The sequence below is a fragment of the Nelumbo nucifera genome, chromosome 4, assembly GCF_055504915.1.
Source record: "Nelumbo nucifera cultivar China Antique chromosome 4, China Antique-T2T, whole genome shotgun sequence".
NCBI lineage: Eukaryota > Viridiplantae > Streptophyta > Magnoliopsida > Proteales > Nelumbonaceae > Nelumbo > Nelumbo nucifera.
The window spans coordinates 87,816,826-87,843,055 of NC_142652.1; the positions used below are offsets into that span (position 1 = coordinate 87,816,826).

At 40.0% G+C, this 26,230-nt stretch overlaps 1 protein-coding gene across 4 annotated transcripts; it reads right to left on the bottom strand.

Moving 5' to 3' along the window:
* LOC104612764 (uncharacterized protein At5g19025-like) lies at nt 1–26,230 on the bottom strand. Of its 4 annotated transcripts, XM_088903280.1 has the most exons (3): nt 25,473–26,230; nt 24,985–25,082; nt 1,176–1,471 (listed from the first exon to the last, which is right to left on the bottom strand). In XM_088903280.1, exons 1-3 carry the CDS (start codon nt 26,093–26,095, stop codon nt 1,455–1,457), a joined length of 738 nt encoding a protein of 245 aa, XP_088759406.1. In that variant the 5' UTR covers nt 26,096–26,230; the 3' UTR covers nt 1,176–1,454. The 4 variants fall into 4 exon arrangements, with proteins under 4 accessions (XP_010278648.1, XP_088759406.1, XP_010278639.1 ...); XM_010280346.3 differs by lacking the exons at nt 1,176–1,471; nt 24,985–25,082 and adding an exon at nt 1–381 and having other exon boundaries at nt 25,473–26,227; XM_010280337.3 differs by lacking the exon at nt 24,985–25,082 and having other exon boundaries at nt 25,473–26,224.

Below are 26,230 nucleotides of genomic sequence, written 5' to 3' on the forward strand. Positions count from 1 at the left end.
CTCTCTTTCACACACACAAACGAGTCAACCTATCTCCACTGCTAAGAAAGAGATGTTCCATCTGCTCTAACAGCTCAAGTGGCCGCGACATTACGTTTGGTACACAACTGATGAGAAGAATGCATATGAATTTAAACAAAGCGTGGTCCCTAAATAATTTCAAATCTATTCAAGTGAATCTTCACACCTGCTTGGGCGAAAAAAAAGGTGAATCTTGACATCTCTCAGCAAGCCAGTGTGCCCTTGTTCTGCTAAAAAGCATCTGCTCTTATGACAATACCCCAGAACCAGAATGCAGTAGAAGCCCCGTGAAAAGTTAAAAACCACTTTCTGGATCTTTTCCTTTTTTATTTCCCTAGAGAGTTGACGGAGTAGATCCCCCTATATAGTTAAAATAATAGTTTTAATTGGAACCTTTTCATCACAGTGGACTGCAGTTTATATTAAAAATTGAATTGCTCTTCTGGGTACCAGAAAATCAAAACCGCATCAGTTTTAATGGTGTAAGTGCCATTAATTGCTGTAGAAGTGCCTTTTCACTTTAACTCACGGGAATCGGCAAGTTTCAGCGGTTCAGCTGACAAGTTACAAAAACATTTACTGCAACTTCCAAAATAACACCCGTTTCCGCGTGAGTACAGAAGTATTAGAGGAGAGGTATTAAAAAAAATCACAAGTACTAACGAGTGCTGGACAAACAAGCTAAATGAAAAGAGGTGTTAGTGTTACTGTCATCCTACTCACTCAGTTAACTTAAAATCGATGAAACAAAGTTATAAAGGTAAGTTCATTTAAATAGATAAATGCAAGGTACACAGCCAGACATCAGATGTTTGTCTAGACACCAGACGGTCATTCCTTCCAAATGGAATACTAACAGATGGGAGGACAGCCTAAATTTCTTGCAGGAGCAACTCCATCCCAAGTCGAACAAACGCTCACCACATACACATATATGCACAAGCACATCAAAGAAACAAAGGCACCTAAGCAAGACTTGAGGACACTACAAGAGTATGTGGTTTGACACATTCACACATCCAGGAGAGGTATGATTGGAATGTAAATCTTGTTAAAGGTATGACAAAGGCGAATGCGTTTGGTGGCATGGGGTCTAAAATCTCATTTGATTAACGAGAACATTATAAGAAAGCTAAGCATACAACAAAATAATATCTCCATTTGCAATTTTGCATATTTATTCATGTTGATTCTGTTTATCCATTCAGTTTTGACAATCAGACATTATACACAAACAAGGTTTGCTATATCATCTGGGCAGGGATCTCTCGTCAGTTTGTGGGCTTAACAAAATTGTAAATCTTCTGAGAGAAATATCAATGGAACAGTAACTTGGAGAGAAAAACGGGGATGTGGCAGAAGAAACAGATTTAACTGACCAACGACACGAATCAAATCCAAAAATCAGCGATGATCTCCACCACCATCAAGAGTCAGACTGGCCAGACCCCTGGAAAGCAAATCTGTTAATTTAACTGCATTATTTATTCTACAGAGAAATACAAAAAAGTTACCACCAAACAAACAAAATATAAGACAAAAAGTTAACTGTACTTTGTCACGAACTAGCAGGTATCTCAACATCAAGAATACCAGACCAAAATGTATGTATGCAGGTAGGTGAAAAAGATTACCAAATCAGGTAAATAGGGAGCTTCCCTAGACAACACCACCTATTCCTGCCACATGGAGAAATCACAAGGCCAATCAGGACTGCCTATCGGATAGGAAACCCATTGTATTGGCCATTTTCTCATCATATAGTCCACGTTAGCCCAATAGCCAACCTAATATTGGAGTTGTTCCCATTTCTCAATCAATCATAGCCTTCCAAGCTTTTGAGTTTTTTTAGTAAATAAAAATTGGCCATCAAAGAGGCCTTATGAGCTGTCAATGACCTTATTTCTTTTTCATTTGGAAAGCTAGTCTCTTGGGTTTTGACTGCAAAGGGGGCTTGCGACTTCTGTTCAAGAGGCTCTGTTGAGGTCTAGGAGCTTATGGGAGTTGTAATGTTGTTAAGTGGTGGCTGATCCCTGTTCAAGGTGCTATCCTTGGGGGATCTGTTGTACTCTATCTGTTTTTTAATAAAATTACTTCATCTTTTCTCAAAAGAATTCTGGACTGAAATCTTATCCATGAATAAGTGGTTAAGAGAAGAATACAGGGACTCCTTTTAAGTTACTATGTGGAAAATAACTGAGTTGTTCAGGGGAACTCACTTGAAAACCAGATTAGAAAACCCACTCCCTACACACGTACACATGAAACAAATATATGTATAGGTGTACCACTTTAAGGTACTGTTTCATGGTAAACTCCCCCACTAGTGGAATGACTCTCCAATATATGTATAGGTGGCTGGTGAAAGTCTCTTCTAAGATACAATACCCAAAGAATTAGTTCAATGAATTCAGAGGCTATAATCCTAAGATCCATGGTAAATTGGATATCCGAAAACATGTTAAAAGTAATATAGGATTCCCCAAGGTACGGACATCCATTAAATGGACAGACCCCTGAAATTAACAATTGTAAAACAGTACTGTTTTACCGTAAACTCCCCCACTAGTGGAATGATTCTCCAATATATGTATAGGTGACTGGTGAAAGTCTCTCCCTAAGATACAATGCCCAAAGAATTAGTTAAATGGATTCAGAGGTTGTAATCCTAAGATACATGGTAAATTGGATATCCAAAAACATGTAAGAAGTAATATAAGGCTTCCCAAGGTACAAACAGCCATTGGATGGCCAGACCCCTGGAAATTAACAATTGTAAAATTTAACTGTATTATTGTCCTACAAAAAAATTACACTACTACCATCAAGCATTAAGTAAACAAAATATGACCCCCCCCCCGAAAAAAAAAAGGTTTTCACTCTGTCATTTACAAGTGGGTCTCAACATCAAGAATTTCAGACAAAAATATCATTATCATTGTACACAGAAATCAGGACTGCACGCATGGAATGCATGCATGTATGTGGAAAAAGATGGAGCTATCCTACACGACTGCACCTAATGTCTACCATGCGGAGAAATCATGGGGCCAAGCAGGACATCTATCAGATATGGGAACCACTTATTGGCCACTTGTCAAATAACAGTCCACAATACCCCTGTGCCTAACCTTGTATTGGAGTTATTCCCAGTCAATTGTAGATATGCAAGCTTTTAATTTTTAATATAAAAGTTTCTCATAAAAAAGGCCTTATACTGAGCACTTGGAAGAGAATTATGGGTTGAAACCTTTTCCATTAGTAGGGGGTAGAAATAGGAATACAGGGACCTCTTTTGAGCCTCGAACTAAGTTACCAGCTCAAAGATCCTGAGTCAATCAGGAAAGCTCACTAAATGATCCAATAGCAATCACATTCCCTATATGCAGAGACATACACACACAATTGATTCTTACAACTGTTCAAATGAATACAATAGATATGATATCCATGAACATCCAATTGGACTTGATTATTGACCAGGATCCCACCAAAACCCTCTCTACCAATTCTCAAGTTCAATCAAATTTGAGGATGCTAGATTGCTGATTTTTTGTCAGTACTGCATTTGGTAAGAGTCCAAATGCAGAATAAGCAAATTTGCACTCCAGTTCAGTTTTTCATGTGTTTGGTAAGAATGCATTTTTGTACTAAAAAAAGTAAATTTATTTTTTCAACCATATTTGGATTCAAGATGGGAGCAAATTGTTTTTTAATCAACAACAGAAAATTTTATTAAATAGAACTCATCAAGGCGTACAGAGATATATAATGCGTACAATCATTTAGAGATACAGGCTCTTATCTCTACCCTAGTTCCATTTTATTAGTTATGCCCAAAATATTTGATCTCTCCCCATCAGCCATCCTGTTGGCTGCCCCTTGCCCATTGGTTCCTCACTTTCATCTCTCTAGTTTTCCATCTAAACTTTTTAACTTCATTCTTGTAGGCCCATAAAGTATCCTCTCCATTCTGCATCCACCCTGTTTACCAGTTTTGAATCTCCTTCATTCACCAACTTGTCAATGTTCAGCTTGTTAGCTCACACCCTCCATTACCGCCATAGTTTCTACTCTTAATCTTCACCAATTGGACCAGAATAGAATCCAACAATGTATCCCTCTTCATTTCTAAAAATGCCACCCACTGCTGAGGATCCTGGATTCCACCTTCTTATAATATAACATCATGTCATTATCCACTGTAAAGACTGAGAAGATCTCCACATATTTGGTCCAATGAGCCACCCTAATAAAATTGCATTCAATTATTGCCTCCTTGTTTCTTTCTTTCCATTCAAACATTTGTGAATTTTTTTTCCTCACATATGGTCCAAATAATTGCAGCCCTAGTGCATCTCCACATTTTTTTGTATATAAAATAAATTTTTTATTAAAAGAAAAACTAGTCACACAAGAATAGAAATACAATCTTATAACCACCAAAGAGAACAAAAAGTTCCTAAAACTCAAACCAATCTCGGCCCCAACAGACCAACTTCCAATACTCAAAGAGCAACAACACCCCGGACTCAAAGATGGCTACAACAAAAAACAAACTTCAAACCTGTTCCACTTATAACCACCTAACTGGTGCATCACCACATTATCCATCCCCTCTTCTTCTTCCAAGCAAACATTGCAGGAGAAAACAGGCCTTGCATGTTGTTTGGAGTATTCCATCTGTCACCCAAAGAGAGAAAAACCAAACCCAAATGCAAGAAACAAATGGACAGAAGATTATCAAGTGATAGCAGGACCACCTTAAATCTCTTTTACAAGAAAAAAGTTGCACCAATGATGAGGGTTGGATCAAAAAATTAAAGGAAGCACAACAGAAGATACCAAAAGGAGAAGGAATCCAAATACAACAATTAGACTTTAATGGGTCCAAGAAAACACCTTCAAGGATTTATAGAAGTGCAAACACACAAGGAACTCCACAATCCCTTAAACCTCTTCTAAAATCCAGTAGAAGATCAAGACTGTAATCAGTCTTGAATCCTAATAGGTTTTAGGTTTACAAAACAGAAGAAAAGTGAGAGAAAGGAGAGAGAATAGAAGAGAAACAGGAGAACACAAGTGGTTGAAAGGAGGGACAGATTCAAAACCGATCTGCCGCCGCCACTTTCTTATTATTTATAGGTTATGTTTAGTACATAATGGAAAGGACACATCTGCCCTTAGTGCTTACATAATAAATAAAGTAAATAAAAGCTGAAATAAATAACAACTGAATTAGCAAACTGACTCAAACTGACACTATAACTGAAACAAATAACTACACATGCTGTCCTACGAACACAGTGGGGACCACTGCAGTGGGGCCCACATCAGTGTTCTCTACACTCCCCCTCAAGTTGGGAGTAGATATCTATCATTCCCAACTTGGATAGGTCTGTCTCTAACTTCTTCCTTGGTACAGCCTTGGTGAGAATATCCGCAAGCTGCATATTAGATGTGATGTACGGAAGACACACTTCTTGTGATGTGACCCTTTCTCGCACAAAATGTCGATCAACTTCGATATGTTTAGTTTTTTCATGCTGCACTGGGTTGTGGGCTATATTAAGAGCTGCCTGATTATCACAATACAGCATTAAGGGCTTTTCATAGTCAATACCGAACTTTTTAAGTAGTGACCTCAGCCATAAGATTTCAGCCACTCCATTAGCCATTGACCTGAATTCCGCTTCAACACTGGAGCGGGAAACAACACTCTGCTTCTTACTCCTCCAAGAGACAAGGTTACCTCCCACAAGGGCACAATATCCAGAGGTAGACCTTCTGTCATCAACACTCTCAGCCCAATCGGCATCTGTATAGACTTCCACCCTCATGTGATTATTGTTCTTGAGCAGTATACCTCTACCCGGGCATCTCTTCAAGTATGCTAATATTCTCTCTGCTGCAAGAAGATGAGAAGTTCTAGGGGAGTGCATGTACTGGCTAACAACACTAACTGCATAGCTGATATCCGACCGAGTGAGGCAGAGATATAGGAGCTTTCCAACCAACCGTTGGAACATAACTTTGTCTTCAAGAGGCTCCCCGCCCTCGGCACTAATCTTGTGATTTTGTTCGATGGGTGTATCAGCCGGCTTAACACCCAACTTTCCAGTTTCCGCCAACAGATATAGAACATATTTTCTCTGAGAGATAAAAATCCCCTGCTTGGATCTAGCAACCTCAATACCCAAAAAGTACCGTAGTGCACCAAGATCTTTCACCTCAAATTCTTGATGAAGGAGTTGTTTGAGGGACTCAATCTCATGACTGTCATTTTCTGTCACCACAATATCATCAACATATACTGCAAGTAGTGTCAGAGAGGACTCCACCCTCTTGATGAATAGTATATGATCTGATTGGGCCTGTACATAACCAAACTTTCCAAGGGCTAATCTGAACCTATCAAACCAGGCTCTAGGTGACTGCTTCAAACCATACAATGCCTTGTTCAGTCGGCAAACCTTCTTACCTGTCTCTGTATCATAGAATCCAGGAGGCAACTGCATGTAAACCTCTTCCTGTAAGTCTCCATTCAGAAAGGCATTTTCAACATCCATCTGAAACAGGGGCCAAGAATGATTTGCTGTAAGGGATAACAGAACTCGGATGGTGGTCATCTTGGCTACTGGGGCAAAGATCTCCAAGTAGTCTATACCATAAGTCTGAGTGAACCCCTTTGCAACCAGCCGGGCTTTGTACCTTTCAATAGAGCCATCAGCATTATGCTTCACAATGAACACCCATCTGCATCCCACCGGTTTCTTTCCTTTTGGTGGGTCAACTAGTGCCCAAGTATTATTCTTCAACAGGGCATCCATTTCGACTTGCATTGCATCTTTCCATTCTGGAACTGATAAGGCTTCTTGCATTGTTCTTGGAATAGGGACATCGGCAATGGAAGTGAGATAGGACCGGTAAGATGGAGACAGACAATCATAGGATAAGAACTGTGAGATGTTGTGAGCTGTAGAAGTGGTGCAATGTCGTTTCCCTTTGCGAATGGCAATAAAGAGATCAAGGTCATCCACAAGAGGGGAAGTGGCAACAGTGAGAGGTATCTTAGTAGGCTCTGGATCTGGAGCCGCAGAAGGAACTGGAGCTGGCCGGGACTGCCGATGATTAGGATCAACCTGCCTGCATCGCCTGTGATAGACTCTCAACTCCGGCTCCCTCTCCACCCTCACCACTACAGCCTTCACTATCCAGTGGAATAGGTAAAGGAACAACCCCACTCAAAACAGCCCCACTTCCACTCTCACTGCTCTCCCCCTGAGGAAAGAAACTCAAAACAACCCCACTCTCACTGCTCTCCCCCTGAGGAGAAACCCTAGGATAATAAAGTGTCTCCTCAAAGAAGGTGACATCCATGGAGACAAACTGTTTCCCGGAAACCGGATCATAGCAGCAATAACCCTTTTGAGTTTGTGCATAACCAAGGAAAATGCATTTGAAGGGTTTAGGTTCAAACTTGGAATGATGAGGCCCGAGAAGCTGAACGAAACAGGTACAACCAAAGGTTTTAAGGGGAACAATAAACAACTCCTCGTCTGGGTATAGAAGGGAAAAGGGGGTTCTCATATCAAGAACCCGGGAAGGAACTCGATTAATGAGATAAATTGTTGTGAGGATAGCATCACCCCAAAAGCGAATAGGTACATTGGAGGTAAACATAATGCTTCTAGCCACCACCAAGATATGCCTATTCTTCCTTTCGGCAACGCCGTTCTGCTATGGTGTATAAGGGCAAATGCTCTGGTGAATAACTCCATGGCTACAAAGGTAGGAGGTCAATGGCTGAGCAAAGTATTCCTTTGCATTATCAGATCTAAGGACTTTGATTTTGGTCCCAAACTGAGTGAGAACCATCTGATGGAAGTTTTGGGTCAGAGCAGGAACCTCATCCCGAGAACGCATAAGATAGACCCAAGAAAAACGGGAATGGTCATCAACAAACAGTAGAAAATATTTGTACCCACCCATAGAAGAGATATGATATGGCCCCCAAACATCAGTATGCACAATATCAAAAGAGGAATTACTCCTTTTATTACTTAAAGAATAGGAGGTTCTACAATGTTTGGCAAACTCACAACTCTCACACCTCAACTTTGATAACTCAACGGACTCAAATAAAGCAGGAAACAGACTCTTCAAAGACTTAAAAGACAAATGACCTAATCGGTTATGCCAAAGCATAACCGAACTCACAGACTGGGAAACAAAAGACTTCTTATCCACTGACTCCTCCCGACGAGAACTCTCTCCAAGCAGATAGATTCCGTTCGTCTCACGGCCAGTCCCAATCACCTTCCTCGTCTCTAAATCCTGAAAAACACATCAGTCAGGGAAAAAGGTTACTGAACAGTTCATGTGTTTGGTAATACTACTAACTGAAAGCAGGTTAGTATCAAGCTTAGGAACATGCAAAACAGAAGATAAAGAGATAGTATCCGATAGCTTGATGTCCCCCTTGCCCGAAATGGGAACAAGAGAGCCATCAGCAATGGATACTCTATCTCGGCCAGAGGACAAGTGATAAGAAGTGAACAAAGATGGCAAGCTAGTCATATGATCAGATGCACCTGAATCGATTACCCAGTAGTGGTCAGTATTACCTGGAGCTTAAGCATGGTAAGCTGAGGCTTGAGTACCTGAATGTGCAACTGCAGATGTGGCAGGAGCTGATGGTGACTGAGATGGCTGAGCTGAACTCCCAACTTCCTTTTCCAACTGTATGAGGGTAGCCCGAACAACAGCTAAAGTCTCTAGGGATGTGCCTGATGAGGATGGTGAATCAGTGCTCATAGCCACATGAACATTACCCTTCTTATTTCTTAGTTTTGCTGGGACCAAGTGAGGATGTAACTTCCAACAAGTATCTTTTGTGTGCTTGGGTTTCTTGCAATGTTCACATACCAGATCCTGTTTATCTTCCTTCTTTCGGTCCCTTTCTGAGTCACCCCCTGGCTTAGGTTTAATAGCTGTCAAGGTTGGGAAAAAGGGCTGAGGCTGCATCATGACTTTCCTCCTGGTCTCTTCACTATGCACCAGGGAGTATGCTTGAGAAAGGGTCACACTATCTCTTGTCAATATCTGTTGTCGCACAATGTCATATTCTGAATTCAAACCAGCCAAAAACTCAAATACCCTATTCGTCTCGACTTGCTTTCTGTGAGTCTGTGCATCTTCGGGATTCTCCCACTCAAGGGTCTCTAGATGGTCAATCTCATGCCACAAGGATTTCAAGGTAGAGAAGTAGACAGAAACTGGCTTCTCTTCTTGTTTAAGGTTGTTCACCTTACACTTCAGTTCATAGGCTCTTGCAACATTAAGGGGTTGGGAATAGGTTTCTTTCACAACATCCCATATCTCTTTGGCTGTCTTAGCCCACAAGTAATTTCGGCTGATATGTGGCTGCATAGAATTACACAGCCATGCCATAACCAAATAGTTCTCTTGAACCCACTTGGTGTATGTTGGGTCCTCCTTGGAAGGTTCTTTCACATTTCCCAAGAGGAAACCCAATTTTCCCCTTCCTCCAATAGCCATCATGGCTGATTGAGCCCACTCCAAATAATTTGACCCATCAAATCTCATAGTTGTAATCTGAAACCCGGTTTCAGATACACTACCATAACTGTGGTTTCCAAAACTACTTTCTCCCTGACCCTTAAACTCCATCTTTGATCAAGATTCAGTGGCTACAAACTGTTAGAGCCACTATACCAGAAAACAGAGTCAAACAAGCAGGTCTAAAATCTGATCCAAAACCAACACAAATCTGATCTGATCTGAAATCTGATCTGATCTGAAACCAACCCAAAACTGATCTGAAATCAATCGCCTATAACAGTATATGCAAGGAATCAACTCAAATCTGATCTGAAATCAATTGGCATGCACAGTACCAGGCAGCCTGTCAATCTGAGATGCTATTTTCTCAAATCACTACTGTGGGGCCCACTGCTGCGAGAGCAAAATTAGGGTTTCAACTGTAGGTCTGAAATAAGTGCTCAGCTGCACTCTCCAAGCAGTCCGCACAAGTGAGACTTGTCGTAGGGCAATATGAAACCCTAAAAACTAATCACCTCTGAGAGGGGGGGGGGGTGTTCGGCCCAATAGTCAAACCCTAGAAACAAACTTAAACACAGTTCGGCAAGTCAAACCCTAGAAACAAACTTGAACACAGTTCGACCCCTCCTTCTAGATAGGTCCAACCTATCTCGATTGATTGCAGTCTCAGAAACTCAATAAAAAAAAAACTTACTTATGTACTTCGGTTTATGTCTTCTAGGGTTACCTGAACCCTAACCTTCGCTGCTTCTTCCTGATTACCAACTCTCTGCAAGCCGCGACAAGTCTTCAATTGCTGCGAACCTCTCATGGTAATCTCCAAGATTCAGCCACCGAATACTTCTTCAAAGCTTCCAGCCCTAGCTAGTCCTCATGTGGTCGGCTGGACTAGACACACATGAGAAGCCCTAGATAGGCTCTGATACCAAGTAGAAGATCAAGACTGTAATCAGTCTTGAATCCTAATAGGTTTTAGGTTTACAAAACAGAAGAAAAGTGAGAGAAAGGAGAGAGAATAGAAGAGAAACAGGAGAACACAAGTGGTTGAAAGGAGGGATAGATTCAAAACCGATCTGCCGCCGCCACTTTCTTATTATTTATAGGTTATGTTTAGTACATAATGGAAAGGACACATCTGCCCTTAGTACTTACATAATAAATAAAGTAAATAAAAGCTGAAATAAATAACAACTGAATTAGCAAACTGACTCAAACTGACACTACTATAACTGAAACAAATAACTACACATGCTGTCCTACGAACACAGTGGGGACCACTGCAGTGGGGCCCACATCTGTGTTCTCTACAAATCCAAACACCACTCAAAGTCAATGTTTGAAGAAGAAGGATTTAGCTTTGAGACCAATCCCCTTTTAAATGAGCAAAGAGTAAACAAAGAAGGGAATTGATTTTTAAAGTAGATTGCCCCACCCAAAGATGTTTCTGGAACTTGATTTAATCACTTGTATAGACATTATATTCGATGCAAGGAAGGAATAGAAGAAGAATTACAACAGGAAAATTCATTGGTAATGTCCTGGCTGGTTTGCTCTATGCAACCTCATATAGCTTGTAACTATATGTTCCTCTCCACTACCAAGGATATTTGGGATAGAGTTACTGCTACCTATTCCCAAACAAGAAATACAGCTAGAGTATATCAGATTCGGAGTCAGAGAGAGGCTTGCAGTATGCATCATGGGGAGAGGATAGTGGCCATGTATTTCTCTTCTCTACAATCACTTTAGGAAGAAATGGATCACTTAGAAGCCCTGGAATGGAAGGGCCCTGAATATGGTGAGCAGTATAGGAAGTATTATTGAGAAGAACATAGTCTTTGATTTCTTGGCCGGATTGAATCCTGAATTTGACTTTACTAGACAACATATTCTTAGTGCTGACATTGTCTCCCTTGCAACTGCTTACTCCCTAGTGCAAGGAGAGAAGAATAGGAGAGCTGCTATGATGCAACCCCCTGTGACTGATCATTTGGCATTTTTGGGTTCTAAACCTAAGCAGAGTACAAGTAAGTACATAGCCAACGAGAGGGCTCAAGTAATTTGTGAGTATTGTAAAACACCCAAACATACAAAGGAAGATGTTAGAAATTGAATCCACTTAAAGCCTAAAAAGTTAAAGAGAGTAATGTCCATTTGGCCACTGTTGGTGATGTTCAGCCCTCTGGAAGTCCGCCCTCTCCTCATGACTCCTTTGATGCAACGGATAAACTTAGGAGTCTCTTGCTGCATTTGGAAAAGAGTGGGACATCTGCTTCTACTGGGTCTAGTAATCCCTCCACTGCCTTTGCTAAATCAGGTACTACACTTGCTTTTTCTCTGTCCCTGGATAGTTCCTAGATTGTCCCTTTTTCCTTCATGTTTCACTTCATACAAGTTAGCTCTAGGGAAGGGTAAGACTACAATTATTAATGGATCTCAGATTCAAATTTCTAGTTTGGGTGAAGTCAAGCTTACCCACAACCTTTCCCTGGGATCTGATTGTGTTTTTTAGGACCCAAGGATAGGAAGGATGATTGGAAATGGGCATGAAGCTGATGAAGTCTATATTTTTGACAAAGATATTGAGCAGGGATTTCTATGCCAAATTGAATCTTGTCAAAATGAGAGATTCATCAGAGCTCATGTACTCATGCTCCATAACAGAATGGAGTTACAGAGAGAGAGGATAGACATGTGATAGAAGTTGCTAGAGGGCTATTGTTCCAGATGCATGTTCCCACTCGTTTCTAGGGACATATTGAAGCAGTTGTTCATCTCATTAACAAACTCCCATCTAAAACTCTCAATCTCCGGTCCCCTCATCAACTTCTTTTCCCTGTTGTACTAACTTTCAATTTATCTCTTAGGGTATTTTAGTTATGCTTGCTTTGTTCATGATAAGCCCTTTCAGGCATAAGTTTGATCCTAAGTCTATAAAGTGTGTCTTTCTTGATTATTGCCCTATCCAGAAGGGATACAGATGCTTAATCCTCATTTTGGAAGAAGATATGTATCTAAAGATGTCACCTTTCTTGAGTCTTCTTCTTTCTTTCAATCACCTATCCTTATCTTTAGGAGGAGAGTGTTAGTGAAGATCGGACACCCTCTTGTCTTCCTTTTCCTATTCCTGTGAGCTCTTACCCATCTTCTTCTTCTCCTATGTGAAATATTCCTTCACCTCCTCCTCCTCCTCCTCTTCCTGTGTATCAGCCTCAGCCTTGGCAGCAATTCTTCATCAAGTGAAGTAAAAGGGTGACTCCTGAAGCCGAATATGCCTTTGACCTTGATCTCCCCATTGCTATTTCGAAAGATAAAAAAGGAGATGTACCAACTACCCCATTACTAATAATGTTTCTTATGATGCATTTATCAAAAAAAAAAAAGATTATGTTTCTTATGATGCTCTCTCACCCTCATATTGTGTGCCTATATTTCTGCCTTTTCTTCTATTTTTGTTCCTCGCAATGTTGTAGAAGCAGTGCAATCACCTCAATGGAAGGAGGCTATGAACCTAGAGATGGAATCCCTCATAAAGAACCAAACTTGGGAAATTGCTCCTCTTCCCAAGGATAAGGTTTCGGTTGGATGCAAGTGGGTGTACAATATTAAACACAAGGTTGATGGTTCAATCGAGAGATATAAGGCTCATTTGGTGGCGAAAGGGCATACTCAAACCTATGGCATTGACTACCAAGAGACATTTGCTCCTGTGGCTAAAATGAATTGTAATAGGGTGATTATGTCCCTTGTTACCTGTTGGAGGTTATAGGGGTATATTTGTAATGTTGATAAATTTTGAAGAGTTGTATGTATTTATGAGGGGCCTATGTGAAATTCTGATAGACTTAGGTCTTTTGCTTATTTAATCCATTTGTTGTGTGGGATTAAGGTTGAGTGAGAGTGGATATTTTGTTGTGAGTCTGTAGAGAGGTCAGCCATGCATCTTTTGTTCTCATAGTAGATATTTTTCCCTCTCTTCTTATGGATGTAGGCTATTGAGCCAAACCACATTAAATCTTGGTCTTTTCTCTATTTCTTCTTATTTTCTTCTTGATTTGCTATTCTATTTAATGTTAGTTGACATGGTACCAAAGCAAGTTTAGTGTGGGAATTAGTTTGGTGAACTAAGGAAGACTAGCAATCGAGTACTGTTCACGGTTACTATTCACGTTACTGATCATGGCTATTGTTCATGCGAGGTCTGTGGTGCTTGAATCTATGAAACAATCTGTTAGGGACTTTTACCATTCAATGAAGAACACTTGTGAGTATTTTTCATCATTTTTCTAGAATTTTACTAGACCCCAAAAGGGGTGATATTGCTTCTCGTTGCTTCTTTCAGAAACCAGGAAAAAAGTAACATCAGATTTGGATTTTCTTTCAGTTCTCTCATACCTAGTGGAATCTAGACTTGAGCTTTTAGAGTTCAGGTTGTTTTATGTGAAAAAGAAGATCAAAGAGTTATTTGGGCAAGGAAATCTGATCTAGTTGGTATATTAGGGCATCTTCCAATCCTTATTTTTAACGCTATTAAAGCTTTTTTTTTTTGGATTTCAGTTCTCTCATACCTGGTGGAATCTAGACTTGAGCTTTTAGAGTTCAGGTTGTTTTATGTGAAAAAAAAGATCAAAGAGTTATTTGGGCAAGGAAATCTGATCTAGTTGGTATATTAGGGCATTTTCCAATCCTTATTTTTAACGCTATTAAAGCTTTTTTTTTTGGATTTCTCTTTTGTTGGCTCTCTGGAAGGATCCCTTCTATGGAAGGATTTATATTTTCCCTCCTCGTCCTGTGGGTTATGCTTCCTAGCATCTGAACTAGTTCATATCTTCAAGCAAATTCTGGTTTCTATGTTGCATATCAATTGTTTGGTTTATTTTCTAAAAGGTTGGTTGGTGGTCATTTAGCTAAGTTTGGTGTTTCTTTGGGAGTTCTAATTTTTCGAAGAAGTATTATAGAAGCTTTGCAACTCCTCTAGTCTATTTATGATCATCAATATCAGCATGTGATACTAGATCTCAAGGTGATTATTGGTGTTCGAGAAAATGTCTCGATGGTGCAAAATTTCTACAATGGTTCTCCATTGTTATGATCGATTCTGATCTAATATTGTTTGTGGCTTGGTTTGATATTTGGACTATTTTGGTGAATGATGGATCTATTATCATCAGTCGATATTTGGTTTGTTTACCTCATACATGTTTTGCATGGAAGATGTTTGACAAAATGTTTCAACAATGATCCTTTTATTATACTCATCAGTTCTGAGTTATTATTGAAGAAATCCTTGGAGTTTTGATCTCCTTCGGTGACATGGGATTTTGATTCACTTTATCTGGTTGGCTTTCCAATTGGCCAACTCCGATTCTTCAAATTGGTTTATGGAGTTCATAGTTGGCTTCCCGTTGATCAACTTTGAATCTTTGCTCTGGTTTATGGATTTCAACATAGTTGGCTTTCCGCTAGCCAACTCTGTATTGGTAATTCTGTTGGCATTTTTGATGATCTAGTTGTTTGACATGGGTGGTTCTTTAGTTCAGTCATTTTGATTGGCCTTTTGATGGCTAAATTTGATTTTTGGCATGTTATGTGTTGGCTTTCCTTTGGCCAACTTCAGTTTGGTGATTACTAGATCAGGGCTTTGCTTTACTCTGACTTTCCAACACGAGTTCATTTAGCTTTCTAACATCCAACTTTGGTTTCTAAGAGGCCCCTTCAACATCTCAAGTTTCATGGTTGTTGCTTCAACAATACACCTATTTTCACGAAAATTGCTTCGACATCCTTACTTGTAAACTCAAGCTGGTTTCCCCACCTTGAGTTTGAGGGAGGATGTAGAGAGATATATTGTATTTGGTCGTCTTTGGGTTTTCTTTCAGGGAGGGTGTTGGAGGTTATAGGGATATATTTGTAGTGTTGATAAATTTTGGAGACTTGTATGTATTTATGGGATGAAGAGGGGCCTATGTGAAATTATGATCTAATTACGTCTTTTGCTTGTTTAATCCATTGGTTGTGTGGGATTAAGGTTGAGTGAGAGTGGATATTTTGTTGTAAATCTATAGAAAGGTCATCCATGTATCTCTTGTTCTCATAGTAGATATTTTTCCCTCTCTTCCCGTGGATGTAGGCTATCGAGTCGAACCACGTTAAATCTTGTTCTTTTCTCTATTTCTTATTTTCTTCTTGATTTGCTAATCTATTTTATGTTAGTTGACACTGCCCACTATTCTTGGCCCCTGTATCAAATGGATGTGAATAATGCATTCCTTAATGGGGATTTCAAAAAGGAAATTTACATGGACCTACCTCCAAGAGTGAGTCTTCTTAATAGTGAAGGGAAAGTATGCCGTTTCAAGAAGCCTTTGTATGGGCTCAAATAGTCACCTAGAGCTTGGTTTGATAGATTCATAAGGAAAGGTGATAACCGAGTGATTATGCTAATAGTGTATGTTGATGACATTGTTGTCACTAGGAATGACCTTTCAGGAATTACTCAATTAAAGTCCTTTCTCGATTCTGAATTTGAGATCAAGGACCTAGTTGACCTCAATTCGCTTCCCCTTTAGAGCGACTACCCGAAGATTTTGTGCCACACCTCAACAAAGGAGAGCGTTGCGTGACCTCTCACGTCGCTTTGTCATGCTAGGGGACGTTTTGTACAAGCGATACTTCATAGGAGTTGAAGTTGCAAAATCAAAGAAAGGAATTTTTAGTTCATAGAGAAAATATGTTCTTGACTTGCTCCAAGAAGTGAGAAAATTGGGGTGCAAGCCAATTGAGACCCCAATTGACCCCAATCATAAGCTAAGTGTTGTTGATGGAGACCCTTTTCTAGATAGAGGGATGTATCAAAGACCGGTTGGTCACCTTCATTACTTGTGCTTGACTAGGCTAGATATATTCTATGCAGTTGATGTGGTGAGTTAATATATGCATGAACCTATAACCTCTCATATGCAAGCTGCCAATAGGATTCTTGCCTATTTGAAGGGATATCTTGGTAGGGAATGTTATACTCCAACCATGGGCATATGAATATTAAAGCTTACACAGATGCAAACTGGGCAGGGTCTATTGATGATAGGAGGTCTACATCTGGCTATTGTGCTTTGATAGGAGCAATGTGGTATCATGGAGAGGTAAAAAACAATCAATTGTTGCTCATTTTAGTGTAGAGGTAGAATACCAGGCAATGGCCCATGGGGTATCTGAATTGTTATGGTTAAAAACCTTATTAATTGAGATGAGTCTTCACACTAAAATCCCAATGAGACTATTGTGACAACCAAGCAGCTATAAATATCGCCCATAATCATGTATAGCATGCCCATACAAAACGCATTGAAGTGGACAAACATTTCATTAGAAAGAAGATAGCCAATGAAGAAATATGCTTACCCTTTGTGAGATCAAAAGACCAACTTGTTGATTGTCTTACTAAGGGGGTTCCTAAGTCAAAATTTAATAGTAATTTAGGCAAATTGGCATGAATGCATGATAGATATCTATGATCAGCTTGAGGGGGAGTGTTAAGAATATTTATGTGAAAGAGTATTGTTAGTGTCAAATAAACGGGGGTAATTTAGTCTTTGTATGTCTCTTAGATAGACAGGGGCATTTCTATTTTTGTATGCCTATTTACTAATTCAAAATGAATGGTCGACTATGTAGGACTTTTGGACTACTCAGTTCAACACTGTTCTTCTTCCTCCTTCTTCTTCTCTCCTCTCTCTCTCTCTTCTCTCTTCTCAGTTCGGCTAAATACAAACATGGTATCAGAGCACCACTGATAAAGGTCGGTTGCAGCCTTCTTCGTTCTCCCTTCCTTCTTCTTTCTTCGTTTTTTTTCTTCTTTTTTTCTGGTGTGCGAAATCTGAGTTAGAAGACTACGGCAAACCCAGGTTTCTGCTACAACTTCTAGGGTTTCAGTGGGTTGACCTCTGGTGACAGTGGATAAGTGCAACAGTTGGGTGAATAGAGAAAAAAAAAGAGTTTTTTCGTGTGGACTGCTGTCACCATGCATGACAGCTATGGTGGACGAGTAGGTGTAGTGGTAGTAGTCTGAACTTTCGAATGAGCAGTTTCAAGGGGGATTTTCTGTGTTTTTTTTAATCTGCCTGTTCGCAGTACAGTAGTGTTCAAAGTTGTCGAATGCATGTTAGGGCAAACTCGTGGTGACTATTAGTGTGCTGGTGTGGTTGTTGAAGAACAGTAGTGCTATGGTTGGAACCTCTTCTTGTGTGTGTGATGGGCAGAACCAGTTTCGTAGACTGAAATGGCGTCGGCGGGTGATTTGAGTGGTGACCAGAAATCGAGTGTAATGATCTCCTCTAATTTTTTGAGTGTCCAGAGGACATCCATCAAACTCAATGGTGAAAACTATGTTCCGTGGGCCAAGTTGGTGGAAGTGTTTTTGAAGACTAAGAAGAAAGTGCAACATGTACGAGAGGAGAAACCGAGTGCTGAATCCCCGGGTTTTAGTGATTGGGAGCAAGAGGATGATCAGATCATGACGTGGCTATGGAACAGTATGGAGCCTAAAATCAGTACTAATTTCATGTTTTTAGATACAGCAAGGGATATATGGGAACATGCCAAGAAACTCTATTCTGGACAAGACAACACTACAAGGGTTTATCAGCTTTATCAGGAATACTTCAATTTGTAGCAAGGAAATCAGACTCTTGAAGAATATTATGCCAGTATGAAAAATCTTTGGAATGAACTTAACGTCTATCATCCCTTAACTCCAGACGTCAAAGTTCAGCAGCAACAAAGGGAACAACTAGATGTTACACGGTTCTTGGTGGGACTCAAAGCAGAATATGAAACTATCAGAGCACAGATATTGGGGCGATCTGCTCTCCCTACTCTAGAGGAAGTGTTTGTCAGTCTTCGCAAGATATCTCTTAGACCCACAGAGAGTAACATAACTTCTGACAGATCAGCATTTGTTAGCTCTCGAGGTGGTTCTTATGGGCACAGAGGAGGTGGCCATATAGTTAAGGGAGGTCATGGTAACCCTATGGGTTGTCGTACCAGGAGGAGATCGTGATTCAGGGGGAGGCCGTGGCAAAGGAAGGGGGAGCACAACTAGGAAGTGCACACATTGTGGGAGAGAAGGGCACACGGTTAACTTCTGCTATGATCTGCATGGCCCACCATCCACATGGGCTAATCATGCAGTTGTTGGTGGTAGTGAAGTCAGTGATACTCAACCAGTTGATCCAGTATCTTCTACAGTCACAACTACTTCTGGGAAGGAGATGATGAGTATGCCAAGAGAGGAGTATGAGAGATTCCTTCAGGCCACTTCACATCAGAACACCGCCACCCTCACTCATTCAGGTATAGCTTGCCTAGCATCCAAACCCTCACCCTGGATAATTGACTCTAGAGCCTCTGATCACATGACCGGGACTCCAAGTGTGTTTTCCTCTCTTTTACCAATCTCTACATCAAATAATGTTACCCTTGCCAATGGATCTACTTCCCCCATTTACAGTGTTGGTAATGTGACCACATCATCTCTTTCTTTATCTTTTGTTTTATACGTTCCCAAGTTTCCTTTTAATCTTATATTTGTTAGTAAACTAACCAAATCCCTCAATTGTTCTATCACATTTTACCATTCCTCTTGTGTTTTTCAGGATCTAACGACGGGGAAGAAGATTGGTGGAGGGCATGAAGCTAGCGGATTGTATTATCTTGATAGGGGTGGATCTACGGTTGCACTTCAAACTTCTTTGGCTCCTCTTCAGTGGCATTGTAGACTCGGCAATCCATCTCTTAAAGCTCTCAAGCTTCTTGTTCTGTCATTGAGTTGTCTGTCGTCTTTACAGTGTGAGTCATGTCAGTATGGGAAACACCACCGGGTTTCCTTCCATCCTAGAGTTGATAGTCGTATGTTGAGTCCTTTTGAGTTAGTTCATTCAGATGTTTAGGGTCCAATTAAACTTGAGTCGTACAATGGTTACGAATATTTTGTTTTCATTGTTGATGACTATTCAAGAATGATATGGCTTTATTTAATGAAAGAAAGAAGTGAATTATTTTCCATTTTCTAAAAATTTCATGCTGAAGTGCGTACACAATTTGGTGTTTCACTTGAAATTCTTCGTTCTGACAATGGCAGAGAGTATTTTCTTTCTTCATTTCAGCAACACTTGGAACACCATGGTATTATTCATCAGACATCTTGTGCCCACACCCCTCAGCAAAATGGGGTGGCTGAGAGGAAGAACTGACATCTACTTGAAACAACTCGGTCTCTTCTTCATCATATGAATGTTCCTAAACGGTTCTGGAGTGATGCAGTACTTACTGCTTGTTTTCTTATTAATCGCATGCCCACGTTCATTCTTGATGGTTGTTCTCCGTTCTCTACCTTATTTCCCACTTTGTCTCCATATCCCCTGACTCCCAGGATCTTTGGGTGTGTGTGCTTTGTTCAGAATCTTGGTCCTGGTTTAGATAAGTTGGATGCTCGCTCCATTAAATGCATCTTCTTTGACTACTCTAGGACTCAGAAAGGGTATAAATGCTACAATCCTATTACTCGAAAATCCTTTGTTTGTCCTGATGTTACATTTTTCGAATCGGTGCCATACTTCTCAGGTTCTAATATCTCTCCTTCACCTACAGAGGTTCCTCTTCCTCTTCTAGTTGATACTTCCCTTCCGGTGGTTTCCATTATGCCTAAGTCTCCACCTTTCCCAATGCGGGAGCGTACTGAAAGACCACCAAGTCGTCAAGTGTATACTCATCGACAAAAACCAGCACCTCCACCATCTTCTACTCCGGCGGTAGATCCATCTCCCTCCACAACCGGATTGCCTTCTAATCTTGACATTCCTATTGCATTGTGGAAAGGTAAATGTAGTTGCACACTACATCCCATATCCAATTATGTTTCTGTATCTAACCTTTCTGCTTCCCATCGTAAGTTTATTACCCTATTGTCCTTTGTATCCATACCTAAGGATGTTCAGGAGGCTCTTACCTCGCCAGGGTGGAAAAAAGCTATGGAAGAGGAACTCTTTGCTCTTCATCACAATCATACATGGGAACTCACCAATCTTCCCCCAGGTAAGCATGTTGTTGGTTGTAAATGGGTGTATGTTGTTAAGTATCTACCAGATGGGAGAGTTGAACGTCTGAAAGCCCGTTTAGTTGCAAAAGGGTACTCTCAACTTTATGGTGTAGACTATGTCGAAACCTTTTCTCCAGTTGCAAAGATTGGCTCAGTACGTGTGTTGATTTCCATAGTTGTCATGCATGATTGGCCTTTATTTCAGCTTGATATTAAAAATGCCTTTCTCCATGGTGATCTCCTTGGTATAGAAGTTGCTAGATCAAAGTAAGGTATAAACCTTTGTCACGGAAATATGTCCTTCACCTATTGGAAGAAGCAGGATTGACAGGTGCTAAACCAGCTGAAACTCCCATGGAATTGAATGTGAAGTTGGGAAGTGGCACAGGTGAATTGTTAGATAATCCTGGAAGGTATAGAAGGCTAGTGGGAAAACTGAATTGTCTAACTATCACTAGGCCTGATATCTCATTTGTTGTCGGTGTGGTAAGCCAATTTATGCAAAGTCCTCGGGTACCTCACTGGGATGCAGTTCTTAGGATTGTGCGGTATTTGAAAGGGGCTCCAAGTCATGGATTATTGTACAAGCCAAGAGGTGATCTTGAAATAGTTGGATACACTGATGCTGACTGGACTGGCTCTGTATCAGACAGAAGATCCACTACAAGTTATTGCACCTTTCTTGGAGGAAACCTTGTGATATGGAAGAGCAAGAAGCAGACTATGATAGCAAGGAGCAGTGCAGAAGCAGAATATGGGGCCATGGCACACACTGCATGTGAACTAGTGTGGTTGAAAAATCTATTGCAAGAAATCGGGTTCTTAATAAGCAAAACCATGAAGCTATACTGTGACAACCAGGCTGCAATTCACATCTCATTCAATCCAGTGTTTCACGAGAAAACTAAGACATAGAGGTAGATTGCTACTTTGTAAGGGAAAAGGTCATCAATGGTGTGATAAGAGTAGAGCATGTGAGAACAGATGATCAATGGGCAGATCTATTCACAAAAGGGTTAAGTTCAGGAAGAGTGAGCTATACATGTAACAAGATGGGATTATATGATATATACTCTCCAGTTTGAGGGGTGGTGTTAGAGTTGAATAAACATGGGTAATTTAGTCTTTGTATGTCTCTTACATAGACAGGGGCATTTCTGTCTTTGTATGTCTGTTTACTAATTCAAAATGAATGGTCGACTGTGTAGGACTTTTGGACTACTCAGTTCGACATTGTTCTTCTCCATCCTCCTTCTTCTTCTTCTCTCCTCTCTCTCTCTCTTCTTTCTTCTCAATTCTGCTGAATATAAACAAGTATTATTGTATTTTACGTATATTTGTATTTGGGTGCCCAAGTAGGGGCATACTTGTAATATTTTTCAGCAAGATATATTTTTTAGTTTTGAGGGTGTGAACAATGACACACCACTCTTCTAAGACAAATCTCTTTCTTCTTCTTCCTCTTCTTCCTCTTCTTCCTCTTCTCTCCCTTCCCCCATCCCTATACTTCCTACTATATTAAGTTCTATCAAGGGCCGGCTGTCAAATCCAGACTCAGTTGTTTGGAGTTATAGGGATCTCATCAAAAAAGTTAAATGTTTAACAAGGCACATAACATGTAGATATCAGTGGGTGGGTAGGGTGGCAAATGCTTTGGCTGATCATCTTGCTAAACAGGGGTCTACTAGGGACCATTTATTCTGGGCAGCATTGTAATTTTATTTCTGATCTTTTGTAACGGCTAGGGGAGGCTGCATCTCGTGCCTCTCCAATGGATTCTTGTAAAATCTTGTTCCTATTATTTAATGAAATCGTTTTCAATTATCAAAAAAAAAAAAGTTCTATCAAGGGCAACTTGTTTTGAAGTACCTCACTAAAAATTTATTTATTTATGTTATTTAAGAACATATATTGAGTTTATTTTCCATCACTAGTTCACCTATTCACCAACCAGGTTTTGTCTGAGTCTAACACTAGTTGATACATTTAGACAAATCAACTTTGACAGGTATACATGATGTTTAGGGTTTAAATAGGTTAGCCTATGTAGAACTTGAACATACAAGGTTAAAACTTTGATGTTAGTAACACAATAGTCTACCTAGTTGAGCTCTAATAGGCTTTTCAAGTGTTCTATTCCTTTCAAAATTTAGATTTGTAAATACTTTTATATTAACTTTGAATTTTTCCAAAAGTGGTGTCTCACTTCATTCAAGCGTGAGCCTATCCTTACACCTTGTGCTTCAGTCTCTAGAAATACATTTTTAATCAATAAATGATAATTCTTTTATTAAAGATATAGGCTCTTGGACCTTTGCACTTTAGTTGTGTTTCTCGCTTTTAAAACATTGGACCAGTCTTAAGATTTTTTCTAGAGACATGTTCTATAAAGATCTGACAAGAAGCTTCTTGGTTAGATATTCCAGAAGAGTTTAACAGACAATGTATGCATGCTAGACATAGCTAAGAGAGAGGGAGATCTAATAAAGCCCATCCAAGCATTGCTTTTAGATGAAATCCAACATGAAAAATATGACCCAATGGGCAAGTGGAACATTACTTAAATATGCCTACTAGTGGAGGGAAAAGGCAGTTAAATTCAGAAATCCTCCCTTGAAGGATTATATGGTTAGTGCCAAAAGTTCAGCTGTTAGAATTAAGCCTTTGATGGAGTGGAAACCTCCTAAATAAGGTAATATTAAATTAAATTTTGATGGCAACAGCCTATGTAATCCAGGGCTTTGTGAAATTCGGGGAGTTTTCAGAAATGCTGAGGGCCAGATCTTAGCTTTATATTCTGGTCCAACAGCCTACGTAATCCAGGACTTTGTGAAATTCGGGGAGTTTTCAGAAATGCTGAGGGCCAGATCTTAGCTTTATATTCTGGTCCTATTCGTTGGGAGATTCAGTTAATTCAGAAGTCCAGGAAGTTCTAAAAGGAGTAGAGATTGCTAAGGAGATGGCAATGGAACACTTAATCAGTGAAGGCAACTCTAAACTAGTTTTTGGGTGGTTAAAGAGCCGAAGATGGCAGCATGGTCCTATAGAGGGGCTTTGAGAATGTTCAGATGGTTAACATCAAATACATCAGTCACAATTCAATGGGAAATAAGATCGATCAAATGGGTTGGCAGATTCTTTAGCCAAACAAGGGGTACATAGGAATCAGTTTTTTTTGGGCTCATTTGTAAGCTTTATGATATAGTTAAAGGTGGCATCTCGCACCTCTTTGTGGGGATTATGTAATATGTATCCTTTGTGCTTTATTAATAAAATAACCTTTATCTATAAAAAAGGATTATATGGTTAGAGCATTGGTGTACATAGTCGATGAATATGTAATTTCTTTTTCCCAGTATTGAAAACTTTACCCTTTCTAAAAAAAAAGGATGATATTGTCAGATCTTTCCTTCTAACTCTAAATGATCCATGTTATACTCTCCTAAATTCCTGAAAGATTCCAATGAGATTGCTAAGAGCGGCAACAGTAGAAGCAACAATGAGACATAGGAAACATACTAATTTGACTGGAAATTCATAAAATAGTGTCTGAAAGAGATTATCAAGTAGTATCAAGGATGCTCTCTTCATATGATGACACAAGGAACCGAATTCAGATTTCAATTGGATGTTGAATAGCATTAATGAATTAAACTAAAAATAATCACAATATTATATATTATTCATAAAATTAACTAAATATTACTTTGATAGTGTATAACATGAACAAAATATATTGAAAAAAAAGCCTTATAAAACTTGAACCGATGACTCTTCAGTAAAAGCACAACATTCAATTCAAACAGACTTTATTTTCAGTTAAAGCATGACTCCTAGCCAACTTTATTAATAGATAGAGTATAAATTTTTTTAAGTGTATATAAGCATATGCATTTAAATCGGATCAAATAGGATTATACTGGATCAGATAGGAGTAGATCTATATTGGATCCAATTATAGATGGATTGGATTCAAACAAACAAATACCATTTGCAGCCCTACTGTGGTAACTCTGGTTTTTTATGTGACGCAACACAAACAGCTGCAAAACTTCCCTTCCTCTTACTTATTAGTTTCCCTATCCCCCACCCCGGCTTTGAAATCAAATAACCAAGCTAAATGACTTCCATTGTTAAGCTGATAAAGTTGTTGGCAGCCAAGGTTTCAATAGTTCTTCAAGTATGAATAAGGTGTCTAAATCTATGTGGCCAAGATATGACAAGCATGCAAAAAATTGTTATGACAATATAAGTAAAATAACAAGAAGATATTTAAATCTAACCATATAAAGAAAACAATAGCAGATTAAGGTAGTCATGGTAGTAGGTTCTCCGTTCTCCAACAACTGACTCATAAATGACTTCATGGATTATGTATAACCTATTATCATATTACAAAGGAACAAATAAAAAACAAAATCAGAACTACTTGTTGGATTGTTAGACCATAAATGTAGGACATCTTAAATCAATTTTCCATCCAGAGACTGTCTACACAAAACATCCCATCTTATAGCAACATTGAAATAAACCAACAACGACTCCATGTTACAAGGAACATTTCAATAATCTAAACTGAATCTATTTACCACGATACTCAAAAAGAAAATTGCGATAATGACCAGACCAGAAAGAAACCTATAAACAAGTTAACTGGCGAGCATTCCCTTCAATTTCAAGGGAAAACGAGGAAAAAATAAAATAGGGAGAACTCGAGTATAATGGCAAAAGCTGAAATTTGCAATGTCGGTGATGAAAGTACGGAACTCACTTCTTGTGTTTCCGACCTCTCTTCGGTCCCCACGCTTCCAGCTTTGCGACGGGACACCCGCACTTAACCCGAAACAGCAGCACCGCCCGTCCATTGGGCGGGGCCATCTTCCTCAGCTCAGATCTCAGGCATTCGTAATCCGGATTGCCTTCCGATCCTCCTTTCCACGGTAGATTATCGATCTCCTTGGAGGAAGATTTCAAACACTCCTCCGTCTGCAACTGTATATCATACTCCCTGGCCTTCTTCAACCCCTTGCATCCCGGATTCTCGCATTTCCTCGACCTGTAGCTGCAGCAGATCTCAACGGCGATCAATGACAGAACGAAGAAAACCAAAAACCCTGCAATGTAAGGGAGCGGGGACTCTTGGAAGGAATCCGAATGAGAGACGGAGAGAGACGGGAGGATTTGAGAGAGGGATTGGAAGATGTACGAGAGGCATGAGGTGACGAGGAAGGCGCACGAAAAGAGAACAAGAATGAGGATGAGAATGTCAAGGGTTGCAGAGGGAGAGTGCTTGCAGGGGAGAGAATTAGGGTTTGAGGAGAGTCTCTTGGGCTTCTGAGAAGGCGAGGAGGAGGCGGGCATGGCGGTGATGGAGTAAAGATGACGGTGGAGCATGTTATGTTTGTTTGGTTTGGAGTCTTTGCGCCACTCGCTGCTCTAAAGACGAAGCGACGAGACGACGCAAGCGCAAGTTAAGGCCAGAGGGGAATAGAGAGAAGGATAATAAAGGTGGTGGTCACTGGTCGTCGT